Source organism: Rhinolophus sinicus, chromosome 15 (genome assembly GCF_057876585.1).
Source record: "Rhinolophus sinicus isolate RSI-liver-muscle chromosome 15, RSI-T2T, whole genome shotgun sequence".
Taxonomy (NCBI): Eukaryota; Metazoa; Chordata; class Mammalia; order Chiroptera; family Rhinolophidae; genus Rhinolophus; species Rhinolophus sinicus.
Window position 1 is genome coordinate 57349843 of NC_142515.1, and position 27737 is coordinate 57377579.

Sequence of the window (27737 nt, forward strand, 5' to 3'; positions counted from 1 at the left end):
CATTAAGAAACCATCATTAGGCGTTGGTGGGAGGCGCTATTCTGCCTGAAACCCAGCCCGTCCGCGGCGGCCAGGCTCACACCGCACCCGCCCAGATGCCAGAGCCAGCCTAGAGCTGCCTGTGGCCCGGGTCCGCGTCGCCCGGAATTCCCGACGCGGTCTGCCCGTTCACCTCCCTAAGCGCGACCGGGAAGCGATTTCGAATCCACTGCGGCGTGCTGGGTTCCCTCGGCGGCGGGTGGCAGATCACCCGCGGCGGGAGCCCCCTGCGCCCCGGCCCCGGGCTCGCGGCGGCGGCGGCGGCGGCGGCGCAGCTCGCGGAGTTTTAGTCGGGCGGCGACGGCGCGAGCCGCAGGCGGCGGGAGCGCAGCGAGCCCGGCCGCTCGCCTTCCGCGCTGCGCTCGGATTGGTCTCTCTAAGAGAGTGCTGGCCGAGGGTTGGCTGCGGGCCGGCTGAAGAACAGGTGCACCTCGCCGCCCGGACTTGCGGCGCGCCGGGTCGGGCGAGCGGCGGCGAGCAGGCCGGCCCCCTGTGTCGGAATGCGGTTCCCCCGCGCCCCTCAGCCCGCGGCCGGCCGGTTCAGCCCCTGAAGGCGGCGCGAAGCTCCGCGGCGGCGCGGGCGGGCGCCCCGGGGAGCGGGCCGGGCGCCGCGCCCTGAGGATGCCGGCGCGGCTGGAGCGCATACAGCCGGCGGGCGGCAGCGGCAGCAGCGGCAGACGCGGGGCCCCGGCGCGCAGGAGGCCGCTTGGAGGGCTGCAGACGCTCCCCGCCGCTCCCTGACCGGCCCGCGGGGCCCGGGGCCCGGGGCCCGTCTCGTCCCTCTTCCGCGCTCCTCGCCGCCCCCTTCCCGGCCCGCGTCCCCTCCCCCGCTCCTTTCCTCCCCGCCCGCCGCCCGCCTCTCGGGGGGAGGGGCGTGGGGGCAGGGAGCCGATTTGCATGCGGCCGCCGCGGCCGCTGCCTGCGCCTGAGCCCGCCGCCGCCGCCGGAGCCCGTGCCCGCTCCCGGCCGGCGCGGCCCCATGCCTCTGGCGCGGCCCTCGGGGGGGCGAAGGTGAAGACCGGCTCCTAGGATGAGTGAAGGGGCGGCCGCTGCCTCGCCACCTGGAGCCGCTTCGGCAGCCGCCGCCTCGGCCGAGGAGGGCACCGCGGCGGCTGCGGCGGCGGCAGCGGGCGGGGGCCCGGACGGCGGCGGCGAAGGGGCGGCCGAGCCCCCCCGGGAGTTACGCTGTAGCGACTGCATCGTGTGGAACAGGCAGCAGACGTGGCTGTGCGTGGTGCCTCTATTCATCGGCTTCATCGGCCTGGGGCTCAGCCTCATGCTCCTCAAATGGATCGTGGTGGGCTCCGTCAAGGAGTACGTGCCCACCGACCTGGTGGACTCCAAGGGGATGGGCCAGGACCCCTTCTTCCTCTCGAAGCCCAGTTCCTTCCCCAAGGCCATGGAGACCACCACCGCGACGACCACTTCCACCACGTCCCCCGCCAGCCCCTCTGCGGGCGGCACCGCCTCTTCCAGGACGCCCAACCGGATTAGCACTCGCCTGACCACCATCACGCGGGCGCCCACTCGCTTCCCCGGGCACCGAGTGCCCATCCGGGCCAGCCCGCGCTCCACCACGGCACGGAACACTGCGGCCCCTCCGACGGTCCTGTCCACCACGGCCCCTTTCTTCAGTAGCAGCACACCGGGTTCCCGACCCCCGGTGCCGGGAACCTCCAGTACCCAGGCAATGCCCTCCTGGCCCACTGCGGCATTCGCTACCTCCTCCTACCTTCACGACTCTACTCCCTCCTGGACCCTGTCTCCCTTTCAGGATGCTGCCGCCGCTGCCGCCTCCTCCTCCACAACCTTAGCTTCCTCCTCCTCTACCACGACCACGCCAGAAACGAGCACCAGCCCCAAATTTCGTAAGTAAACACTGTGTCTGAACTCTGATTTACTCCTGAGTTTTCTTTCTGCTCTCTTTCTGCCTTTTCCCCTCGCCGTCTCCTAGCATCCTCCACCCCACCCCACCCCACCCCGCCCCATTACAGGTTTGGAGCACTGAGTGAGAGTTAACACTGGCCACAAGGGAGGTAAAAGGTGCCGGCCCGTTCTGGGTCCATGCGTGGGGTGGAGGCGGTAGGAAGTGGAGGGAGACTGTCAAGCTTTAGGGGTCCTACTTCCGTGAGTCCCAAATGAGAACACCTCTCCTGACTCCCTTCAAAGGGTTAATGCGAGTGCGATCCCTGCCCACTGCAGACCTGCTGGCGAGCTCTGGGATCAAGCTCCTGTTGAGAGCTAGAGAGGAAGGGAGGGCCTTCCCAAACGCTCTGAGCCCTTTCCCCGCCGGTAGGAAGGAGAGAAAGAAAAGCACATGCAAATTGACCGACGATAAACCACCAAGGGAAGTTTTGCCCCTGTGGGGGCTGTGAGAGGGCGTGGGGCTGACGATTTGATGGAAATGTTGGTAGAAAGAAGCTGTAGACACTTCGAGCATCCCTGACCCGGGTAGGGACCGGGAAGGGTTAATGTGAAGCTATTGGGGGAGGGAGGAGATCCGTGGCGAAGGGCTAAACTGATCGCCCCCGCGCCGGCCCCCCCTCCCGCTCCCCCGCAGCCTGCCGGTGGACATTCCAAGGTGTGGAAATTGATTGTGTGGCCGCCTAGAGTGAGTGAACTAGGGGGAAATATGAAGGGAGCTCTGCGGAGCTGCCGCCTCTACGGTCCTGATGATGGAGGAGTTTTTTCAGCTCTGCCAAGCATTTGCTTTTGTTCCTTTCCCAAAGTGGAGTGTGGACCTCATCTCTCCTCCCTCTGTGCTTGAAAAATACAGGCGGAATGGGGCAGAGTTCTCTGCACTCAAGGATGAGAACATCCCACCCTTTTGCAACAGATCTCACTTTGAATGTATTATAGCATCTTCAACCTCTGTTCCACTGCTGCCAGTACTGGCCAGTTTACTCCAAGCATGGTAGTTTTCTATCGATTTGTATAGGAGGTGTATATTTCTCCATATCTTTATAAATGTTTTGGGTGACTAATTGACTTCTCACCCCACCCCCACCTTGTTCTTATACTAAGGAAATCTTAGGAAGCTTCTTAATCTGACTATTGATTAGGATATGGGAACAGTTTGTACAACCTGTGAAGGTTATTTAGGACAAACCCCTTGTCTGCCAGTTCAAATTCTGTGAAAGTCTATTTTCTAAAAACTGCATGGTTTGTGCTGTCTCCATAGTGTATTTCTGTTTTGAGTCATAACATCTGGGGGAAAGGAAGATGCTCATCTCGTCATTAACTCTTCAGTAGGAACACCTGGGTTGCTTTCAGTCATTTGATAATTTCCCTGACCTTTGGTCTTACCCTTGGGTGTTATTTAACCCTTGAAACTTTTTTTTTTTTTAAGGATTTAGTGTATTTGTGGGTAAGGCCCAAGTGAGAAATTCCTTATGCCCTTTCTTAATCTGCTTAAGGGGAGGGAAAAGAGGTGGGGTGGGGGGCTAGAAAATAAATTGGGAGACCAGGAGAAGAGGGGAGGGAGGGAATCTGCCACAAACCAGAATGGCAGTTAAACCAGTAACTTGCTGTTCCTCTCTCCTTTGGCTGAAGCAGTCATTTTTGAGAACACATTTTTCTCAGAAGGTGTTTAGAGGCTTCTCTCAACAAATCCAGCTTGAGTTTTTTGAAGGGATAAAGGATGTGCAAGTGTTTGTGTGTAACATATTCAGTGGATTGAAAATAGATACGTGTCTATCCTGAAGACCCCAGATTTTTTATCTTTTCTCTTGATAAGTGATAGGAATAATTGAGTGTGGGTGTATTGCCCAACTGTGTGTGTGTGTGTGTGTGTGTGTTTCATGCTATTTCACAGTTGGTTTCCCTGTGTTCCATTCCTGAGGTTTTTAAAGAAAAGCTCAAGGTAATTCTTTCTACCCCTCCATGCTCCCTTCCTACATTCTGTAGAAGGGAATGGCAGCCTGTTTAATAAGTAATGACTATTGACAGGGCTCTCAGCCCCAAGGAAAAAGGAGGAGGAATCTGTTAATGGATTCAACGTTCAAGTAGACATATAAGCAGTATTTGTTTTATGTGTATCTGAGGTCCAGGTCTTGCTCTTTTTTAAAAGCTTTAATAAGCAGTCGAATTAAGGGATAAAGCAAGTATGCAAATCCAGCAGAAACTGACCTGGTTTGCATATATCAAGAAGGGAAATTTTAGTGAAAGGAAGATTAGACAGTTTTCATAAAAGATGAGTTTAAATATTTAGGTTACATGGTAATTTAAAGAAATAGTACAGTGTAATTAATTTGGGGTTCAAGATTGCAGGATAATTAACAAACTAAAGGTTTCATTTGAGGGATTTTCAATACTGCTATTGTGAGCTGAAGAATGGCCTGAATATTTGGTATTTATATTTTTAACTTGTTTGGATCATGTCACTAAAGTTCCCAGGAGAGAAATTCCCCTTTTGCCCAGCTCCTACCTTCAGCATTCAGTAGGTTTTCTATTCTTTTCTTTTCTTTTTCTGTTTTTTCAGGACAGATGGTGTTATAGCACCTGAGGACAGCTAAGGAGGATGGGTGCTCTGTTTTATCAGAACTCACTCACCAGTTCTTGAATGGCCAGGGTCGTTGCTGTTGCTCTGAATACCTCAAGGCTTATAGAATAAATTATTTGTGTTCCTTTTAGACCAGGCTGAAGGATCCTGTCTGTGAAGGCAGCACAGCTCTTTGCAGGAGAAGAGGCTGGTTCACTCTAGAATAAACACACTTGCAAATGGACAGTAGGATTTTTGCAAGCCAATGCTATTTTTGCTGTGGGGAAAGCTCAGTGTAGAAGACTGTTTCTAATTTTCCGTAGTATCAGAGACAAAGAAATGTTGAACTTGAAAGGCAGAGGGAGAAGAAGGGCTTGAAAGTTGACTCTTCTCATCTTCCAACCTTTAGACCATGAACTGAACCAAAACTTCCTTCTTACTGGGATCGCTTGAGTTCCCAGTGTGTTGCCCAGAACTTGCCTTGCCTTTAGACTCTTTAGAAACAAATATCTTAAACATACTGCCACTAGCAGAGGATTTCCCCAAAAACATCTTTGAAGCATTTTGGATCTGAAAGTGTAGGTTAGTTTACAAATTTTTCAAGCCAGGGAGCTACAGACAGTAGAGGAACAGTGATTTTGACCAGTGTACAAACAGCCTTTTATACTATGTTAAGTGTGTTTTCAGACTTGATGCGTGTATGTACAATATTGTCAATGCAGATGTGGATTATTTTACTCAGCCAAAGGTGCTGTCTAACAGGTGAAAGATCAGCATCACTGGTTAAATTCAAATGCTAAAGACAAAGAGCCACTTTTCATGGGTTATCCTTTTGGAAGCTACCTAGTTTATTCCCCTGAGTGAGATCACAAATCTTGAATATTGTATTTAGCGAAGAAATAGATGTGAAATATATCATTGATGTTTAAACATAGTATGGGGATAACCAAGTCTATTTAAATAAAGCTTTACCTTGTCATAACCTTTTTGTAATTTTGAAGAGAGCCATTGATAAAATTGACTGTTCTCCTATCTTTTTAAAAAATGTTTAGTCTTTCAATAACAGTACTCTTGGTTGTTTTATAAGCACTCTCAGATATAATTTGTTTTAAAAAAGTTACTCCTATACGTTGTCTTTTATCTATGTGGATACAGGCCCTCAAATGAATTTCAACATAGAAGGTACTGTGTTGTCCCCAATCATGTGTGGTAGCCAAAGGGAGAGGATTCAGAGCTCAAGATCAGTATTTCTTATGAAATCCAATTTAGAGCTGTTTTATGAGCACATGCTGCAACCTGAGTATGGTTTGATTTCCTTTGGTCTTAATACAGGATTGTGAGACTCCTGCTTTAATCAATCATACGGTACATTTCACTCTTTAGACACTTCCGTTGCACTTCATGGGCCAAATGGAAGACAACGGGCATGGATGGGCATAGAATTGACAAGGTTCTTTTTAGGGCCATATTTAGTGTGATCTCAGCACACTATGATCGTGGTTTCAACCTTTTTCTCTTTTTTCAATTCCTCATGGCTGAGATAAGAGATTGGCAATGCTGTTGTTGATGGAGAGTCCCTTTTGCAGGTTTGATTTGTGACTCCAGCCAACTCTGTGCTTGTGGTATTTCAGTGATAGCCTTTTTTAACACAGTGTTGATACACAAGCTTGTCAGGGAGGGAGGGAGGAAAGGAAGGAAAGAAAAGGAAAGGAAAGGAAAAAGAAACAGAAAAAAAAACTGGTTTGTGGCAACTTCTCTCTGTTACTAAAGAAACCAGCTTTTCTGAATCCAGGTCGTGCCATAAGCAAGAGTGCTGGTGCAGAATTTGAAACCAGTGCTATTCTGGGAGGTCTAGTGTGTAGAGGAACACAGTGTCTCTCCTCTCTGAATACTCTCTGAACCCTTCCTCCTCTCCGTACCACAATGAGAAGAAGACTGATTTTTCAACTTGCTTCTTTTGTAGAAATTCTTTCCTCATAACCTCTCATATCCAGTGCCAAACATATCTCAATTCTCTATCTGAGATATTGGAAACGGAACATGAAAGTTGGCCCTGAAATGTATAAGAGCGAGGGAAGAGCCATAAATCTAAGTCTGCAAAATGCATTGAATTGCTTGTGGATAAAACTGAAATTCATTCTTCTCCCTTTTGATCTGTTTTTACCTTCAGACTTTTGTGTTAAGTGAGGCACAGAGCTGGTAATGTGTTGACAAATACCACTGAGATATTTTGAGATCCTGGAACTTAAGTTTGTCTATACCCAAGAAAGTGTTTTCTCCAGAACCATGTACATAGTGAAGGCAAGAGGGAGGAATAGACTCAATTTCAAGTTTTGTAATGTCAGGATGAACACATACCTAAATAAGTGGTTCCCATTCATAAAGTTATTAATGAAAGTTTTTGGGACATGTGCTTTAGATTGGATTTCCGTTTTCACCGTTCTTTCCTTGAGGATTTCATGTACTCCTCCCTTACCCGGTCTTTCATGAAATTGAATCATGATTGTGTGAAGGCTCCTTAAAAACTTCTGAATTGTTTTAAAAATCAACCCTTTTGGTAAGACATGTTAGACTGTTTAAGTTGATGTAGAAAGTTAAGAAAAAACAATTTTTTTAAATCCATTAAGGGCAATTGAGTTATTAAACTGTCTTGATATTTTATTTTTTAAGTTAACAATTTTTTTTTAAAGATTCCAAAAACTTGGTGGAAAGCTAACGGCCATTTATTATCCCACACAGATTGGTATACTAATCATACTAATGTTGACAGTCCTTATTATCTGATTCTACAAAAAATGTGTACAATTAAATATAAGCTCTTATATCAATTCATATAATTGTTATTTTCATGATACATTCATGTGTTTGGATTTCAAAATTCATTTTAATGAATATTTAACATTGATTTGGAGCATTTCAATATTTGTAGTTAATTGAAAAAGTCTATAAAAGTCTATAAAAGTAATGATTTAAAAAGCAGAAAACTAAAATAAAACTTAAAATGTATAGAATGTTCACCCTCCTCTATTTTGATGTAGGGCCAAGACTTTTTCTTGAGTATGTCTTGATTATGTATTCATTAGTTTGGTTTTAGCATTTTTTTTTCATAAACCACACTTGTAAATACCTGTTTCTTCTTTAAAGATACTGGTGAAGGACTCTGAACCCATATTCTTCATAAATCTTATATCCTTGCCCTGGGGATCTTTTAGTTTTCTTGCCCATATAATTCAAAGTAGGTTTCTTTTTCTCCTCCTCCTCCTCCTCCTCCTCCTCCTCCTCCTCCTCCTCCTCCTCTTCCTCCTCTTCCTCCTCCTCCTCCTCTTCCTCCTTCTCTTTCTCCCTGGTCTTCATAACTACCATTTGAAGTTTCTTCAAAGCATTCACCTGCTTTAATGGAAACTAAATTATGTTTCGTTTCCATAATCATGTATCATTGGCTTACATGAAATTTAACTAAATTACATAATTACAGTAAGAACAACTGGCATAAACAGGTTTGTTACCCCAACTGAGTGTTGGGAAGCACACAACCCCACAGGTGGTTACGGAGGTGTGCAGGCTGCCTTGAGTTTCTCCAGGTGGCTGTGACCTTCTCACCATGTTCATCACTGGAGGAGTGATGAGCTGGCTGAAGGGAGCTAGGTTAAAAAAGTGACTTTTTGAGTAGGTTACAGTTTAAAAAATGTGAGTTAGTCATGACCATATTTTGTAGGGACATTTGTGGGAGGGTGACAAAGATTTGTATAAAAAAAACAAACAAAAAACCTGTAGCCTTGAATCCTGTGATAACTGCAACCTTAGAGAACCAATTTAATCTCTTTGAAGTTTAACTTCCTCTTCTGGAATAATGAATGTGATGATAATAACTTGCCTCTTCTACTACTGGTAAAAGTGCTTGGAAGCTGCAAAACCTATTGTTTTAATGTCCAGAGAAATGGGAAGTGGACAGATGAGGCATTTTCATCCAAGAACCCATCAGGCCATTGAATTCAGTTAAAATAAATGTTGGAGCTAGTCTGTTACCTAGCTTGAGGGATCTCATCATGCTGAGAATATTGTTCTTGTGTGCCCTTGGGATCTCCCTCGGTTCCTTTCTGACACCTGGCATACACAGCAGGATACCTTATGGGAATCTACCTCGAATCACCTTGCAAGTTTAGTCACAAACTGGAGCCCATCATCCCTCCTCCTTCGCTTGGTAGGTGTTTCTTAAAGCCTATTTTGGACATGTTTATCAAAGAGAGGAACTAAGATTTTGAGGAAAATGAGTGAGATTGTTGGATTTTGTGTATTTGGAAGTCTGAAATCGACAGAAATCTGAAGATTCTTGATAAAAGGAAGAATGCCTCATAGCTCCCTTCATGTTCATTCCCACATTGTCTCATTGTCATGGAGTCTTTGGAGAGAACTTGAGTGAAAACAGGCAATTCCGCATTGCATTCTAGTCCCCTCTTAATTTAGCAGGTACTGTGATTTAGGCTCTATGGGATGAAATAGCCTGCTGGCATCCATCCAGCTCTTCTACATGTCCAGGATCTTTAATATGAACACTTTGAAAACATCTTGCTTCAAGTCTGTGTTGGTTGGAAACTTCATCCTGAATTATATTTCAGAGTATTGCTATTTTGTTATCAGCTTTTTATTTTTCAAGACAGGTTGGTGATTGTACATCAATCATAGAGTGCCATGCTCAGGCATAAAAGTGGCTAGTCCGAAACAAGCCTGCAAATGGAATTCAGAATTAAGTTTAATTATAGAAGTTTAACAGCTCCCAATGATAAGATTGTGTCTTTGAGGCCTTTTCCTAGAAGTGATACTGTATATCATGGATGCAATATCGGCTATAAGAGCATTTATAAAAATAAAACATCACGTAAATATATGTAACCACTTCAGCATTAATAATTACAGCAAGGGTTATGAGATTAGGATTTTTATGCTAAACATTTGATAAGACTTCCTGAACATGTAGGCCTCCCTCTTGAGACACCCTTCGTATGACCACATGTGACCCTCAGCATGATCTTCCTATGAATTGCCAGGTAGTTAGAATTTCACTAAGAGAAAAATCACACCCTCCTCATCATTTTGGGGTCCAATTCTGTTGATTTTTGTGCCTTCAATTTTACTTTTAGAAATGGGGAAGGATTCTTCACAGAATCTCAGTCTTGGAAGGGGCTTAAGAATTGAGGTAATAATAGAAACCCAAGCTGCCATTTGTGGGGTTTTACTGTGTGTCTGAAGGACCAGCCTTGACATACGTGGTCATATTAATTTATTGAAACAAGGATTCAGAGGCAGTCATCTGGGCCTGCAGCCTAGGTCTGGTTATCTCGATCACACAGGGAATCAAGCTGGACTTAGAGTGGTTATGTACTTTGCCCAGTACATGCTTAACTGGCACAGTTTGAAGAATCACATACATCAGAACATCATTTTACAGCTAATGTCTCCCCACCCCAAATCCTAACCCATTGATACAGTGCGGCCACATCAGTGTACATTGCCTCTTTCAAGCCTAGGTTCATCTACAGTGGAACGTGCCATTGTAAACCCCATAAACGGCACATCTGCTCCGTTCCTGTTCTTTGCTGTGCTAAAAGGAAGCCTTTTTAACCAGAGAAATTGCCCTGGTTTTCAATTCACAGATAAATTTTTGGGATGTTTCAACAAAAGATAAAGAATATGTTCATCTAAACTTCTACTCCTTGATCTTCTTCACTCTGTTTTCTCCTATGGCTGCTTGTATGTGATTCAATAGGACAATGAGCGAGAACAGTTATGGACATTTTTTTCTGTGCTTGCTAAAATTTAGCCCAAATTGTCTTCTCTGCCCATTCCAAATTTGCTTTCATTACAGTAGTTATTGCATCCTATGCTGAGACTGGCCAGTGAAATGTGTGAGGCAACCTGTGAAGCAATAGCCTTTCAGTTTTACAGACACTGAAATACCAGCCCTACGAAATAAATGTTGGGTGTTGCACCACTCGCCGTGTCTCTTGCAGAGTATCTGAATTTCTCTTGGTACCATATGGTAAGGTACCCACTATTGACCAACCAGTAGTCACAAGATTATTGGTGAGACCCTGATGGTCTGCCAAGGATACCACACATTCTATCCCATCATTGCTTATTTGTTTGACATTTCTGAGTCAGACAAACACTGTGGCAAAAACTATTCTATGGGTTAAAGTGAAAGATGATTGGAATTTCTACTTTTGTAAACTCATGAAAGAAAACCAGAAATAAATCAAATACTAAGATTGGGTTATATAGTCTTTGAATAGCTATGCAGAAGGCTCTGAATATGGCAATGTCAGGAAGCCTGTATTGTTGGAATCCCATAAGACTATGAATGAATCCTGTAGACTAAGGATGGAGAAGGGGGAAATGAGATGGGTTACCCAAATTTATTGTTAAACAAACATTTTTTCAGCATGATGGCAAAATCTACAGTCTCTAGGAATATAAAAGTGAAAATGGGGTGCATATATTAAACACTATCCTCTTGACTGAATTCTGTTTACCTGACTTTTCGGTATGAGACACTATGTCTGTATTAAAAAACTGATAGGCACCTGCTGCATGCTGAGTAGCCCCTGTTGGTAGGGCTTTTGCCTCTGCCAAAGGAGAGGTGTGTTTACCTAGTATTATGTAGTTAGTTTTATTAGCTCCCACACCTGTTTATGCCAGTTGTTGTATTTAAACAGTATGGAAAGCAATGAATTAATTGTGGTTTCTATTAGAACTAAGTTGATTACTTTGGATATACTCCGTAAAGATAAGTCACTTAAAACAGAATGCTTGTTGAATAAGGTGTGCAAAAGTTTAAGGGACACTATATTGATACACCCATAAGAAATTTGCACCTGGATTGTTTCACCTGCGGTTTCACATTCTCATTCCACAATAACACAGTGAAACTGAAAAATCACAGTGCATATTTTGGGTTTGGTTTTTCATGGAAAGATAAAAGAAATTTATTCAGAGAAAAGCCTTCACTTCGGTAGCCAAATATTTGGCAAGTGTATGTGCATTTGTATGTTTTAGGTTAAAATAAAATAAAAAATTTTAATTAACCCATGTAATAGATTTACAAAGCCATTAAAATGAGTTTTTAAAATTTTAAACATATCGGAAAGTGTGTATTATATAATTATCTAAAACTTTGGGTGGAAAATTATATTAGATGCTAATTATATTAAGCTATGTAGATTAATAGATAGATTTCATATATAGTAACTGTAGTCAAAGGAAGTATACCAAATTGTTAATGGTGGCAATTTCTGGATTGTGGAGTAGAAATGTTATTTAATTTTTTGTATTTTGCTGTTTTCTAAGTTTTATTTAATGGTCATGAATTACCTCTCCACATAGACATTTCTAAACTTTTCAAAAAGTAAAGAATCAGCTCCAGGAATCAGAATCAGTTCAAGTATTGGTCTTATTTCTGTGAAGACTTTTTTTTTTCAGTTTTGTGTAAGCGTTTGTGTCTTAAATGGTGGTATCAGCATTGAAGTGTCCACTGAGTTGGATTCCTGCTGTGAAATGCAGATGCATATAAATACAAACTCCTTTTATTTGCTCGTGGAAAATACTGCTTATTGAAGTCAGAGTGTCTTTCCCTAGGCCTTGGATTATTAGTCTTGTGACCTTATAGGGATAAAGAAGATGGAAGTTTAATGAGTTACTTAATGGCTCTTCAAGATCACAGATGTGGGCAGTCTAGTGGGTAGTACTGCTACGGATGGATATAGTTGATAAAAATCAGTCAGTTGTGTGTGCGGTAACTAGTTACCTGGCCTATTTTACAGATCAAATTAATGGAAAATGCAAAGGCTAGTTTGCAGTGCTGGGTCTTAGAAAAGAGTGCTTAGGCCAAATAAGAACAGATGCAATGACCAATTCAAAGATTTACTAGATGCTGAAAGGCTATCACAGAATCACAAGATGTTTGTTCCTGTAATGAAGTTCGGTGGTTGGATGACAGATAGATAAATTCCATATGCTGGTGGAAAGTGGTGATTTGTAGGGTCCATAGTCCTTTAATTTGATGATAAGTTGTGCTCAAAGTTTTTTAGGATAGTTCACAAATACATTGGTGAGCGGAAAGTCAGAACAAAAGTATGATTCTGTTTGTCATGTTTAATGTTGCAAGTCAAGATAGTGACTGTCTTTGGGGAGAGGCCGGTAGTGAATGGAAGGAGACTCAAGATATGAGGCTTTAGGATACTGATGATAAACACTCTGTTTCTTTACCTGGGTGCGTATTACATGAGTGAGTTCTATGTGTCACAATTCATTGAGCTGTATACTTAGGATTTGTGTACTTTTTGTCTACATCAGTACAAACTTAAAAATATAAAAGAAATATTTCAAAACATTCCTTTGGCCTTTACTTCATGCTACCAGGGTGGTGGCCTGAGTTTATGGATTTTTCCATTTATAGACACTGAATGGATCATAACTCAGAGTGTTTTTTTGTTCATGCCTGGAAGACTCCCAGGCTTCAGGAGCTTCCTTTGTTCTCAGGATCCCAGCTTACTGCGACTCCAGCCAGATATCCACACTCCTTTTCAATATAAGCCTTTCTAAATGGATGCTTTGTGTTTATATTACATTAAAACTTTCTTCTACCCACATCAGGAGTGTTTGTGATACAGCATAAGTTGCCATGCTTTTCACACAGCTTACACATGTCAAATCATACTTGTGTCCGAGAGCGACTTGTATCCGAGAGTGCAGAACTTTATCACAGTTCTGCAGACATTATACACAAAAAAGATAATCCATCATCTGCATTTATGGTTTTGTTGAGAAGACCAGGGCATATGTTCCAGAAAATGATTAAGTCCTGAAGTGGGTGATTCCAACTGAAAAGCGTATTAGGCCTTGTCAGAAAGTAGTGATAAGAGCGGACGTAGGTGATTTCAAGGGAGAATTTATTTAGACAGAGAAATGGAGAATTGAGGCGAAAGTAATAAAAGGTCATTAACGGTGGAAGTGTGCATGTGCCCACCTGCGTAGAAGCCAGTAAGGGGTCTGGCCTGGTGGGCAGAGAGAGCCTCTCTTGGAGTTAGGGAGGCAGCCTCACCTTTTTGTTAGGTCAGGGCCTGATTCAGGAGGAAGGGTTTGGGAGGACATAACCAGGCTGCTTTGGGAAACCACAGTCAGGGTGGGTGCAAGGAATTGGTACAATAACTGTAGTATTTTCAGAAGGTGCAAGGTCTCTATGGTGACTTTGAGGGAGGAACAAGTAGCACACTATTCTCCAAGGCTAATTTGTCCCAAATCTTTTAAAGGTATGGTCTTTGACTTGTGCTGAATATACTTAAGTATTAACTTTATTCCAGTGCCTCTTCAAAGTGCTGTAAGAAGCAGTAGAATTGGTATGTGTTAAAATGTTTAGTTTTTCCATAGTCACATCAACACAGCTCTAGATTTAACCGAAAATAGTAGCTTTTGAATGTCTAAAAATTTGTAAGTGAAGATGTGAGAAAAATAACAAGAAGAAACTCTTGACTTTACCGCTTCACCTGAATTAACCTGTGACTGCCATAAGAATTTTGTGAATTAATGGCCACCTCACCCTCTGGTTTTGTCTGACGTCCTCTTTCCAGAGGCCATTCAGCACCTTTTGGGATTGGATGCTGACACTGCAAAGCATTCAAAAGGCAGTGGCACTGTTGGTTGCCCTGATCGCCCTGGTCACGTGGTGAGGAATGAGAGGGAAGATGCTGCTGCCTCAGGATCTGTGATAAGATGAGGCTCTCCCTGAGCCTGCTGGAGGGCGCCTCTCCTAGACAGAAGAACTACATCCATTCATTTACGTATATTGGCCCCTCAAATTCTTTGTCACCCTCTCTGTTCACTGGAAAGAAGGACCTTCAGATTAGAATCAGATGCATCACTCTTGCTGGCTTATTTGGTTGCTCGTTGTTACCAGACAGAGGGGCTGTAACACTGTGTAAGTGCAGATATTAAATTAGTATTAATAGCCAGAGGCGTCTCTCCTTCTGTTTTTCACTGATCAGATAATTTTCACTGATGTCACCATTCATAATAAGCCAGCTGACATATTCTACTGTCATTTGCTTGGCATATTTTCAGTTTCTCTATATTTTTTGACTCAGAGGTAAATTTCTTTTTCTGTTATTTGTTTGGGTCTTTGTGTATATGCTCAGAAGAGATTTTTCGAAAGCAAAGCTGTAGATGGGGCCTTAACAAAGTCAGCATTAAATGTTTCCCCTTCGTCATTTGGTTTTGTAAGTTTCTGTGTGACCTTCTGAGGTATCACACCGATGCTCTTCTTTCCTGGGGTGCAGCTCTGAGTAATTTATGACAAATAACGACGTACTGTTTTCCACAGTGCACCGCAAATGTCTGAGTGTTATGATGATCCGAGGAGCCCGATTCTTTGTAAATGACCAGGTAACACAAAAATGTTAACCCTAAAGAAGAATGGTTCAGCAGAACGTGCTGCCTGCACAGCACAGTTCCCCCTGCCCAGGACCTTCTGCATCTGGACGCTGCAGGGACTGGCGTCTGAACAATTACTTTCTGGAAGGGCAAGGAGAGGTTTATGCCTTTCAGGGAGTGGGTTTGGCTAAAAGCAATAGTGGTTCCTGTATTTGGAGTGTGGAAAGGGAGAAACACAAAATTCGTTTACAATGTGAAACCCTTAATTTTTAAGAATGGTGTTACCAGTGGTAAGGACTTGGATGCTAGGATGGGGACACTTAAATACTTCGTGTGAGCACAGATGTTGAAAAGAGATATTAAAGAGCAAGCATGAGAATCATTTTATCAGAACAAGGCTTTATCGATGCTTGACATTTTTTCAAAATTAACTTATCATGATGTTTGCATTTTCTCCCTCTATCCACGTGTACAAAGATGGAGACGTACCATGTTTCCCTGAAAGTAAGACCTAGCTGGACCGTCAGCTCTAATGCGTCTTTTGGAGCAAAAATTAATATAAGACCCCGGTCTTATTTTAATATAATATAATATAATATAATATAATATAATATAATATAATATAATATAATATAATGTAGCAGACCGGGTCTTATATTAATTTTTGCTCCAAAAGACGCATTAGAGCTGACGGTCCAGCTACGTCTTATTTTCTGGGAAACACGGTATTAAATACAAATGTAATTTGCAGCTCTCAGCTCCCATGTATTCTAACAGCGTAAAAGTACAATTGCTCATGTTCACACTGTGTATGCATGTTCTCATTCTGGTTGCCATAAAATACATGCATATCTAAGTGGTCGTGTTTGAAGAATAATTGCCACAGACAGAAAGTCTTTATGTACTATATACGCTCCCATTGTGAAGGTGGAATTAAATTGCTGGCCAGTGAGCTCACTTTATACTGATGGAAGAGTCTCTTTGTGAACAAACCAGAGAAGAGTGATCTTTGACCAGTGATACTTTAAAAATGAAATTTTAAGGCACTTTGTCGAAACACTTCTGGGTTTTTGCCTAGTTCCGTTTCTGGTCTGAAAACCCTAAGCCCTGAATAAATCTGTATTATTTATTTTTTAAATAAATAAAATAAAATCAAACACTTTGCTGAAGTCTACCACTGAATTTTCCCATATTTCCCCCGACGTTATTACTTTGCCAGATGAAATGACCTGCTCCCCCATTAGAACTTCTTCCTTTCCTTGAAATATCAAATGCAAGTTACGAAATAAATTGTATAAGAATAGATTACGCATGCTGCATTTTGGGAAGGGTACCCTTGCTGCCCCATCAATTTCTTTTCCCTTCTGTATTGGGAAGTCCACTTCAATATTTAATTATCAGTTATATGCAATCAGTTGAACCTTGGGACCTTCTCAAAATAGAGATGTTTTTGTGCCAGGAAAATCAGGCTGTTTGAATGCTCGAGAACATTTTGCTTTTGATGAAGAAGGGTTGTTGCCATGCGCCACGGGAGAGAGAAATTCAAAGAAGGAAAGCTGTTCCCAGGAGCATATTTGATGAATGGAGTCTGTGGCTCAGCTTCCTGACCATCTACCATCTATCTAAGATTTGGTGAGGGTAGCAGTGTGGCATTAGCAATACGGCACATGTTAGGCATCTAAGCAAGGACTGGGGGGTTTGTAGGTTATCCAGGCTTTGTTCTCTACATTTGGAATCAACACTTCCACTTTGATGCTCCACCATGTTGTAAACTGTGAACAAAAGAATCTGATGAACATGAGGTGATTTCCATGGAGAGAGAAAGAGACATTAGAGTCTTACCTTAGGGAAGTTTATGTTCCTTTGCATAATCTTGTTAATTGTTACATTTGTTTTCTTCTGTGCTTCCAAGGAAAATTGGAAATAAGATAATTAGAAGAAAGATTTTAAAAGGGAGAAAAGTAATTAAGGCACAGTGGGAAAGCCACTAGACCTGGTTTGGAAGCGGAGGCCCAGCTCTGTCACTCAGTTGTTTGAGACATCAAGGTAGACAACTCAGTATCGGAAATCTCTTCCGTAAATGAGGCTATTGGAGAAGACATTCCCTGAGGCCATGTTCTAAAATTAATATTAAAATCTTAGTGGAAGTTTTGAATTACTAATTCTGCTGGCTCTCTTCCCCCTTCCTTTGCCCCTCACTCAAGGGTTTTTTGTGATATATTTTTGGTGGTATATTTTGCATTTCAGTGTTTATAATACCCATGTTTCAGTGTACTAACATAGGTGGGACTTGATTATGTCCTAAATTCCAGTGAACCTTGCTTGCTTACAGCATTAAAAAATAATTCCTTAGCCTTTTCCTGGCAGATGTAGAGGTCGGTAGCCAGCTATAGGTCTATTATTGCCAAATAGATATCTATATATCTATATCTATACACATAAATTTACTTTATATACATATGTAGATATAGATGTAGATACGTAGATCTATATCTATATCTATATCTATATCTATATCTATATCTATATCTACATATATATATATGTATATAAAGTAAATTGATTCCAAAAACAGGTATGAGGAGACCTGGAGGAATTACTGGCACACACAAAATATTTCGTTTGGAAGTATAAATAATTTCATCCAGTTCTAGATATAATCACAATATCCTTCTCCCTTAATTAAACAAAATTCCTAGTTGCTGAATTTTAGTGTTACAAGAACAGAGGACTAAGATGGCATTTCTGAGGCACTATTATAAATGTGTCTTAATGTGAAGCATAATTTCCTGCCATGTTGGTTGGCATGTGGATTTTGATATCAGAATGTGGTTCCATCCATTGGGTTACAACATAGCTCTTAGTTGTGACAGTGTCAGAGTGACATTTAATTCAAATTCAAGGTGGCTATTGTTAATATTTTATCTTTTTTTTTTTTGGAGTACCTTCCTCATTATTAAACAGGGCATGTTCACTTTACAAAAGCAGAAAATATAAACAATAAGAGGAAAATATAAGTCAACTGTAGTTCTACCATCTAGAGATAATTACTGTTACCTTTTTCTTGAATATTAGCCCAATTTTTGCTCTGTAAAATGTATTTTTTTTTACAAAAATGAAATTTTACTCTAATACTCTTTTGTCTATCTTTTTGCACTTTATATTAAAACATTTCTATGTCAGAATACCAAAACCCTATCTTTAATGGTTCTGTGATGAAGTATTTTGATATACAAAAATATAATGAGCTTATCCCATGTTGAGAATGTAGTTTGTTCCTGTTTGGTAATTATTATAGAAAATTCTGCCCTGAACATCCACAGTATGGAATAGAAACTTTTGGCCAATATATTTGCAAAAAAAACTTAATTTTTAAAAAAGTCTACCAATAAAACAGAAAATCATAGGCATTTTGAAGAGTTGTAAAGGAAGTTATTATTAAACCAAAACCGTGCGTGTTTCTTCTTGTATATTTCATGTGTTTTTTTAAGAAACATTTGTTTCCAGTTTTATTGAGAAATAATTGACATACCACTGTATAACTTTAAGACATACAACATGATGGTTTGATTTACATATATTGTTAAATGAATACCAGCAGTAGGTTCAGCTAACATCCATTCTCTCATAAAGATAAAATAAAAAGAAAAGAGGACAAGAAAAAAAGAAAAATAATTTTTTCCGTTTGTGATGAGAATGCTTAGGATTTATACTTAACATCTTTCCTATGTATCACACAGCAGTGTTGGCTACAGTCATCTTGCTGTACGTTACATCCCTAGTATTTACTTAACTTGTAACTGGAAGTTTGTACGTTTCGACCACCTTCATCTAATTTCCCCTCCACCTGCTGTCTGCCTCTGATAACCATGTCTGATCTCCTTTTGTATGAGTTTTTTTGTTTGTTTGTTTGTTTTATTTTTTTAGGTTGCTGTTGGTTTTCAGATTCCACATATAAATGAGATCATATAATATTTGTCTTTCTCATCCTGACTTATTTCACTTAGCATAATACCTTCAATGTTTATCCATGTTGTCGCAAATGGTAGGATTTCCCTGTTTTTTTTTTTTTAAATGACTGAACAATATTCCATTGTGTATATATACCACAGCCTTTTTTCCCATTTATCCATGAATGGACACTTGGGTTATTTCCATGTCTTGGTTATTTTAAGTAACGCTGCTGTGAACACAGCAGTGCAGGTATCTTTTTGAGTTAGTGTTTTCATTTCCTTTGGATATATTCCCAGAGTGGAATTGCTGGATCATATGGTAATTCTATTTTTAATTTTTTGAGGGTCTTCCATACTGTTTTCCATAGTGGCTGCACCAATTTATTATCCCACCAAAAAAAAAACCCTTACATTTTTAATTTTTTGAGGGTCTTCCATACTGTTTTCCATAGTGGCTGCACCAATTTATTATCCCACCAAAAAAACAAACCCTTACATATTTTCATAAAGGAAGATTGAACAATTCACATTGTTGCCATTATAGTGTCAAAATACCTATTCTTTCCTTAAGCCCACTCTACCATGGTCATAGGTGTTACATATCATGAACAACAAAACCAACCAACCAATGAAAAACCCTTCGCCATTCAGGTAGTTTTAAAACAATATCTTGTTGGTGTTCTATCTTGTATTTCTGTAATTACAAGTGAGAATAAACATTGTTAGACAGTTGTTTAAATGGAAGATGGAGCTCCTGGGGGAGGCTCGTGAGCATTTCCTGTCTGCATGCACTGTATGGCCAGATGCCTTTCTGTATCATCATCATCCAGTGCTTCATCAGAGCTGGGGATTCTATAAGAAAGAGCCAAGGCCTAGAAATACGAAAGCTGCCCTGTGTAATTTAATAACTGTGTTTTTTCCACCTTAAACCCAGAAATAATGTCGTGGATAAAAGATGGGTCACCATTATGAGGAGTCAGCAAATAAGGACTAAGGTGCAACTACCGTGTTTCCCCGAAAATAATACCTAGCTGAACCATCAGCTCTAATGTGTCTTTTGGAGCAAAAATTAATATAAGACCTAGTATTATATTATACCAGTATTGTATTATACCAGTATTATATTATACTGGTATTATATCACATTGTTATAGTATACCCGGTATTATATTATACCCCTGGTCTTATGTTAAAATAAGACTGGGTCTTATATTAATTTTTGCTCCAAAAGATTCATTAGAGCTGATGATCCGGCTGGGTCTTATTTTTGGGAAAACACGGTATTCTTAACTAAGTGACCTTCCGGGCTGGTGCATCCTGGGTATTTAGCATCAGTAAAGCCACAGTGCTAAATATTAACCTAGACTTACTTGCTAGTAAGATTCTGATAAAGAACAGTGCTTGAACACTCACATACACATAGATAAAAAATAATAAGAATTTCTAAAAGACCAGAAGACTTAAATGGTAACTTTAGCTGTGAATGTAGACAACGCCTGGGGACTGTCCTCACCTCCTCCATCTCTGTCCTTTCCAAAACATTCTCAGCGTTCTGTTATCTATTTTTCCTTTTTCTTTTTCTCACTGTTTTGCTCCACGGTGTGGATGTTGGGCTGGAGATGATGCTCAGCTTCCATGGAAGAGCAGCATAAGCTGCTCGGCATCTGGGCCTGGTGACAGGCCTTGCCTCCAGCAGCCACCAGTCTATGGCTGTTCCCACTGATAAGTGCCATGGAAACCCAGGGAGCTTAGTGGCGGTGGAAAGGTGGGTGCGCATCACATCACTTACCAGGTGACACTGGATTTTCACGTGCCACTTCAGAAAGAGCAGGGCCACACCAGCATCCTGTACCTCCCTGCTTTTTGGCATGTTCTTCCCTTTGGCTCAGGCTTCTCCACGAGGAGCTAGGAGACTCTGTGCTTCAGTGATCTGCCAGGGTTGGTCAGGCTGATATGCCCCTGCTCTGGCAACATCACTGACACTCAAACCAGAAATTGGCTAATAAGGTTTGGATTTAGAAAACCTGACTCTGTTAAAGCCTCACTGATCATTGACAAATCTGTTCTTTAAGATTTATAGTTTTAAGATCAAGGTAAGTTGCCTTAGCATCTACCTTGTTGTCATATTTTTGACAATAAAAAAACAAACTTGAAAATGTTGCATTACAGATTGAGAAATTGTAATGACACCTCCAGATTGGTAGACGTGCGTATTCAGAGTATTGGTCTAAATACTCCCAGCTGTCTTAACCTCAGCTAGCTAAAGGGAACCCTTACCAATATAAGCTCATGGACTGTTTGTTAGATTTCATTTAATGTGGATGTTAAGTTTTTGTTTTGTTTTCTACCACCTGATGCTATTACCATCTAATTAGGTTGAAAATCAGCAATTAGTATTGGAATGCATGTAATAGTTGTTTTTCTTTTGATCATAGTTACTCTCTTAATGATGTGATTTATAATGTGTGTGTGTGTGTGTGTGTGTGTGTGTGTATGTGTATGTGTGTGAGTGTGTGTACTGTAGAAAGAGCAGTGGATGTTACATCTGGAAGAATCCAAGTTTTACTTCTTATTAGATATCTGAACTTGGTGGAGTTTGTCTCCATGAGCCTCAATTCTCCATTTTCAAAAGCTGAGATAATGGCTGTTTCTTATAAGACTGCTGTGAAGTATACAGATATCAAACCATCTTAGGAAGCAAGGTGCTGAACAGTTTGATAACTTATACATTGTAAACCAAGGGATGTTTGGATATATGAGAATTGGAGCAAATTGAAATCGTTAAGAGAGGTGGAACATTATTTATGTTACAAGCTAATGTTTTCTTTTTGGGAGCTAAATTGAATCTTAAATATTTAGTTTTGTACTCAGGAACTGATGGTTTGAAAACAAATCAAGCTGGAAAGCAGTGTAGAGAGGAAGAGAAGGATGCTGTGAAAATTTAAATCCCACAATGGTGGTGACTGGAAACATATATTTCCAGGCACCTGGACATGAATTTCTCAGCCTTTGAGAAAGGCAGATGCAGCCAGTGTGCCCTTTTGCTATGATTAACCCGGAAGCGTGGGTTGCTCAGTTTGCAACGGAGCTCTGTGTCAGTCTCTGATGTCTCAATTTCTGACACACTAAACAGAGCAGAGGAGGAAATGCGCCTCTGAAGAGTGAAGAACCCTCGTATTTTCTCACTATCCTATCTCATGCCATTTCTCTTTAGGTTGATTGCACTTAAGGACCGATTCTCAGTGCTGAGTAAAGAATGCTTTTCCAAGTTAGTGACACTTTTCCAAAGTGTTTGTTCCAAAGTGTATCTTGATAGATTCTGCAAACTATTAAGCAAGATTTCATATGCTGAGATAAAGTAAGAGGATTTATATTTTTGGAGAAAGCTAAAATTCATCTTGTTGGCTTTTTCCTCTCTTTCCTTATTTTCCTCTTTCTGTATAAATATTTTTAAAAAATCTAAGCATAGTAGTAGATTTAATTTTCACAGAATGAGGACTTAGGACTTTGTTTTCTTCTGTTTATATTGAAGTGTGATGTGAGAAAAAATGTTTATCGTGGCTTAAGGGGGAACAAATCTGTTCTGATAAGTTAGTGACATAGCAAGCAAGCCTAACTCCTCTTCCACACAGACCATATTAAGATCCTTCATTTCACAACTGTTTATTAAGCACCTACTATTTGCCAGATGCTGTTTTTGTCCCCCAACTCTAGGGCTGTAATAATGATGAAGACTGACTCAAGCATTGTACCCCTGGTGCGTTCTGGTGGGGGATTCATTTAGTAATGTTTAAATAAATAAGATAATTTCAACCAGCGAGAAATGCTGAACAGAATTTTAGGATAGAAAGTTTGAATTTATATAGGGTTCAGGGTGGTGAAGTCATGATAGTTGGACAGCCCCAATTGATGAGATGAAGTCAGGTATGGCAGTGCCTGGGACAGAAGTGTACCAGAGAGAGGAAAAATAAAGTCCAAGGGCTTTGAGGTACAGAAAAATGGCGAGCATGCCTAGGCGTAATGAATGTGCCCCGGGGTGGTAGAAGGTGATGTAGGAAAAACGGAAGGTAAGACACTTAAGGAACTTGAACTGGGTTTGTATTGCAGTGGAAGACCATGGGGGACTTTTTTAAATGGCCCCCTGGATGCTGGGTGGAGCTGCACTCTAGGGGCCACACCTGGAGACAGAACAAGTGAGAAAGCCACTGCAGTGTTCAAGGCAAGAGATCCTGCCAACTGAGACTTGGGTGGAGACAGGTGTGAGGGAGTAATGCACTCTCTGGTTGGACTCGCCCTGGAGGGTGAAAAAAAGGGCTTAGTGTGAAGGAAAGACAGGAATGAATGAATCAAGACCCCCTCCTAGGTTTCTGTCCTGAATAAGAGGAGGGGTGGTGGCATCGTTAACTGAGATGGGGAAGATGGAGGGCTGAGCAGGATTTGGGGGTGGGAGATGGGGATGGAAGAGTTGTTGGACGCATCCAGTGTTCTCCTGCTTGTTACATGTGCAGGTGGCTATTCTGAGAAGGTAATTGGATAAAGAGGGGAATGGAAGGGAGTAGATACCCATTGAAAGAGCAAACGATATTAAAAAGGGCAGTGGTACAGGGGAATAGACGTGGACACCTACATTGGCACTGAGAACCAGGGACAGGGAGTCCCCACACTGTATAAACTAGTAGGAGGGATTCCTTGTAGATGCAGGGCAGTGAGGATGTTACAGTGTTTTTCAACCCTGGATGCATTTTGAATCCTGTGGGGGACTGTAAAAATAAATGCCCGCGGCCAGATCCCACCCTAGACCAATCAGAATCTCTTTTGGCTGTGAGGGCAATGGCAGGCGTCAGTCATTTTTATAAAGTTCCCTGGGTGATTCTAATGTGTCGGCAGGCTTGTGGGCAGATAGATTAAAAGAAAGGAGGGAGAGATGCCCTGCTAATCCAATTAAAGTAGTGACTTTGTAAGTAGGAAGTGGGAGCACCTTGGAAGAACCTCACAACCTTGATCCTTTGGAGAAGAAAACTGAGGGAGGTCAGGGAAGGCCAAGTGTTGCAGGGTTTGGGATGGGAATCACGTGATCCCTATGGGCACCAATGGCTGGAGACAGACCAAAGGCAGCCAAGACCCTTCATTCAATTAAGCGTGGTTGGCCATGTGGGGGGAAGAGCAAGATATGGCCCCTAAAGAGGGCAACAGTGAGAGAAAAGGAAAAGGTCAGACTTCATAAGTCCTCCCTGACCAGCCAAGCATCTGAAATTCTTCAGGCCAAGATAAGGCTCGTACGGCAACTCACAGACTCAGATTCTCTCTCCATCTGCAGACTTGGCTGAATCTACTGTCTGCGCAAAATTATTGACAGAAAATCTAAATGTTTCCTGTCTCTGACAATTTGACAATAAATTTTATATAATATCTAGCATGATTAACTGAAGAGTGAAATGGCTGGTAATATCATTTGATGTGAAAAGTATTTCAGTATATATCCTTACCTTTGTCCAGTAATTCCGCTTCCAAACCTCTCAGGAAGGTGGAAAAGAAGGAAGGTAGGAAGGAAGGGAAAGAAATTGTGTTCAGAGATTTTCGTGTGAGGGAATTGAAAACAGAAATACTTGCAAAGGTGTGCTAACACAAATTTTCAACAATGTAGGCATTACAAATCAATTCTTTAAAATCATAACAGGGGAAAACATTTACCGTGTAGTGTGAAGTATGAAAAACAGGCTTAAAAACTGTATATAACTGTAGTTATACATGAACATTTTAGGAAACATTGGTGCTAACATAGAATTATAGAAAATAGCTCTTGCTGCGTGATGGGATTATGGACAACTTTAATTTTCTTAAATTTCTCACTTACATTTCATTTTATCTCATTTTATATTTCCTTATTTTTTTCATGCAGTTCAGATGTCCCAGGGTTTTAATAAGAGCAAAAGTTAAAATGGTGTTTTAAAAGAGATTAATAAATAAGTTCTTAATTTTACATGAGTTTAATTATGAGTTTTATTATCTGATTCTCTAAATTTGGATTAATACTATCTATCTCTCAGAGATGTTACCAGAATTAAATGGGATAACCAGTGGAAAAGCATGCTGTAAACCTCGTACATATGCGAATATCTTCAATATGAATGCACTGCTGCCTCCACATCTAACAGTGAACTTTGTTTTGTGGAATTGGTAACAGTAACACTGGTTTAGTTTAGGTGAAATAGATTGACAGTAGTTTTAGCATCTGTGCCAATTGATCTGCTGGTCATGGGTGAAAGCTGGCACCCCAGAGGGAAGAGCTGTGATTGGTATGCCACCCCGGTGACTCCCTTGCTCTTTGCCAGTGAATGGTTTAGGGGTTGGCATTGTTCTGGCTGAGGAGAAGTAGGAGGGGTATGTTGGAGGCAGCAGGGAAGGGTTTCTTTTCTGAATTAAAGGGGGGAAAGCCGGCAGAGAACTTGGGTATTCTGATCTGGACTTGCCAGTTTTCAATGGGTTTGTGATGCCTGGAGCTGCTCCATTCTTCTTGGGACCCTGAAACTGCAGGCCTATAGAGGAAGGGCCTGGCCCTTGATGACTCCGTGGAACTGCCAGACCAATGGGAGGCAGCTCAGCTCTGGGCATCTTGTTGAGTAAATAGTGTAAAGTCAGTCTGTACGCCTCTGATGGTCAGATGTTTGTCATAGGTAGGGTTTCCAGGTGGGAATTCCTGCCCATTCTCAGGAATTTATTTCGCTTTCCCATTCCCCAATCCTGAAATATAAACTGTTTTCTGTTCACCACGATGAATCGTTTCCACAGAGTGACGGCCGATACCACCAACCACCTGTGGGTTCAAGGAGCCGATTTTCCGACCAACTTTTCTTGGGATTCAGGAATAGAAAAGCGAAAAAATTACTGGGAACAGGCGGGAATTCCCACCTGGAAACCCTATTCATAGGCAGCCAGCAGCATTGCAGTTGTCACCACCTGTGGATTTTTAATATCTGGTTCCTTAAAACAAACAGAAAAGTGGGGGGAAAATCCATATGTCTAGTTCTTTTGAACATGTATGACACTAAAATTTTCTCTTTTAACACTTTTTTCTTCCTATAAATGCCTAGCTAACTTGGCAAAATAATTTCATTTAATGTTGATGCAAATTTACTGCTCTAAGTTACGCTCGAAATCAAGCCAAATGAATTTGGGAGAGTCTGAGAATCTTAAACAAATACATTGTGAATTCCAACTTTGCAGAACACCATATCAAATGTAATGTCCTCAGGTTTAGACGGCATTCCAGTAAGACTTCTCCTGATCATGCTGAGATTTTTAGTAGACACTGATTGCCACAGTCACTGAAAATTTCATTTAGCTGGATTTCTGTAAAGTGTTTCAGATATTTACATTTTGATAATAGGAAAGTCTAGAGTTAAGATTAGGCTACCCTAAAATGTGTTTGTGTGTTTTATATGTGTAATTTAGAACAAATTTTGCTGCCCCAGGGAGGGAATGTTACAGACGATAGCTAGATTCCTCAGTCATTTGAGAAAATGCTGTGTAAACATGAAAACATTCAGGGCATATGCTATTATATCTCCAGAAGTATAATTGAAATGGTGGTTTATTTTCATTTAGATAGTAATAGTAATAATCGCAAGTGAAACATGGTAGCGGAGGCTTTGCTGGATGACTTGTTTTCAATCCCACAATCAGAGTGACTTTGCTGACATGGTCCCGGGTGGGTCTGAGAGACTGTGTCCAGGCTGTCACCTCTGTGCCTATGGTGTCGGTGGACATAGGCCGGCAGGCAGGTCCTCCCTGTGCTTCCAGCATTGAGAACGAAGAGAACCAGTCCTCCTGGCATGTGTGGTTCCATCACAGTCACCACCTGACTCACAGGTTCATGCCATGTAATTGTAGCTCAAAGTCATTTCTAGGTATGCTGGGAACAGCAATAGGACCAGCTGTGTTTCTCATAAAAGATTAGGCACAAGTCATGTATAAAATTTTTCTTTACTCTAACTTGTGAAAGGCCAAGCAGTGGGTTAATGTGATAAAGAAAACAAAATTAAAAAAGCTGGTGTAAACATAGCACAACCGACATCCAGAAGGGCTATAAATGTTGCGTGGACACATTGAATCCAGCTAAATTGCTGTCTTTGGTATTTCTGTTTGGCTAATAGTGCTTAATATTGGGTGAACGATGAAAGTATTCCGAGAACCAGTATATCATATGGTCAGCACTGCACGGTTTCCAACACTCCAGTGAACCCATCTGGAGAGTTTCATCCACCAGAGGCCTGGCAGCCTCATTAGCTGTCTCTGGTAGGCCTTGCCCAAGCAGCCTTACACCTCACTGTTGTTTCAGAGCGCTGGTGCAGAGTGAAGGAAAACAAACATGCTCACCTGTCTTGTGTTTTCCATGTTTAAATCAAAAGATGAATGCAAAATTATTCAGTGATTCCAGCAGAGCACTGGGCCCTAACTCTAAACATTTGCATCAGTTATCAGTCCTTCTTTGGAAATGCTAATTAAGCAAGGGTATCTTATGATCAAGGTGACAAAAATGAATATGTCTGCCTTGAGACTTCAGAATTTATCTTAGTACTATCACAAATTTGCATCCTCACAGGATCTCAGAATTTGGAGGAAATCCATAGGGCTTCCAGTCCAGTCGTATTCTCTTGTTTGAATCTCTTGACTACCCTGACAGAAATGGCCGCTCAGCCTCTGCTGGGACGGCTTCAGGAACAGGGCTCAAGGTCTCCGTAGACTTTCCCTTTTATTACCAGATGGTGCTAATCATTAGAAGTGCTGTCTAATTCTCAGTCCAGTTCCATCTTCTATCCATGGTCCTGAATCTACCTTCTGGA

The 27737-nt window shown here is 41.7% G+C and overlaps 1 protein-coding gene across 10 annotated transcripts in view; it reads left to right on the plus strand.

Moving 5' to 3' along the window:
- Positions 1-1069: 1069 nt before the first annotated feature.
- NRG3 (neuregulin 3) overlaps positions 1070-27737 on the plus strand; it is a 1104341-nt gene continuing 1077673 nt past the window's right edge. For all 10 annotated transcript variants that reach the window (XM_074339699.2, XM_074339707.2, XM_074339700.2 and 7 more), the window contains exon 1: positions 1070-1907. In XM_074339699.2, the coding sequence (XP_074195800.1) occupies positions 1070-1907 (838 nt within the window). The remainder of the gene's footprint in view (positions 1908-27737) is intronic.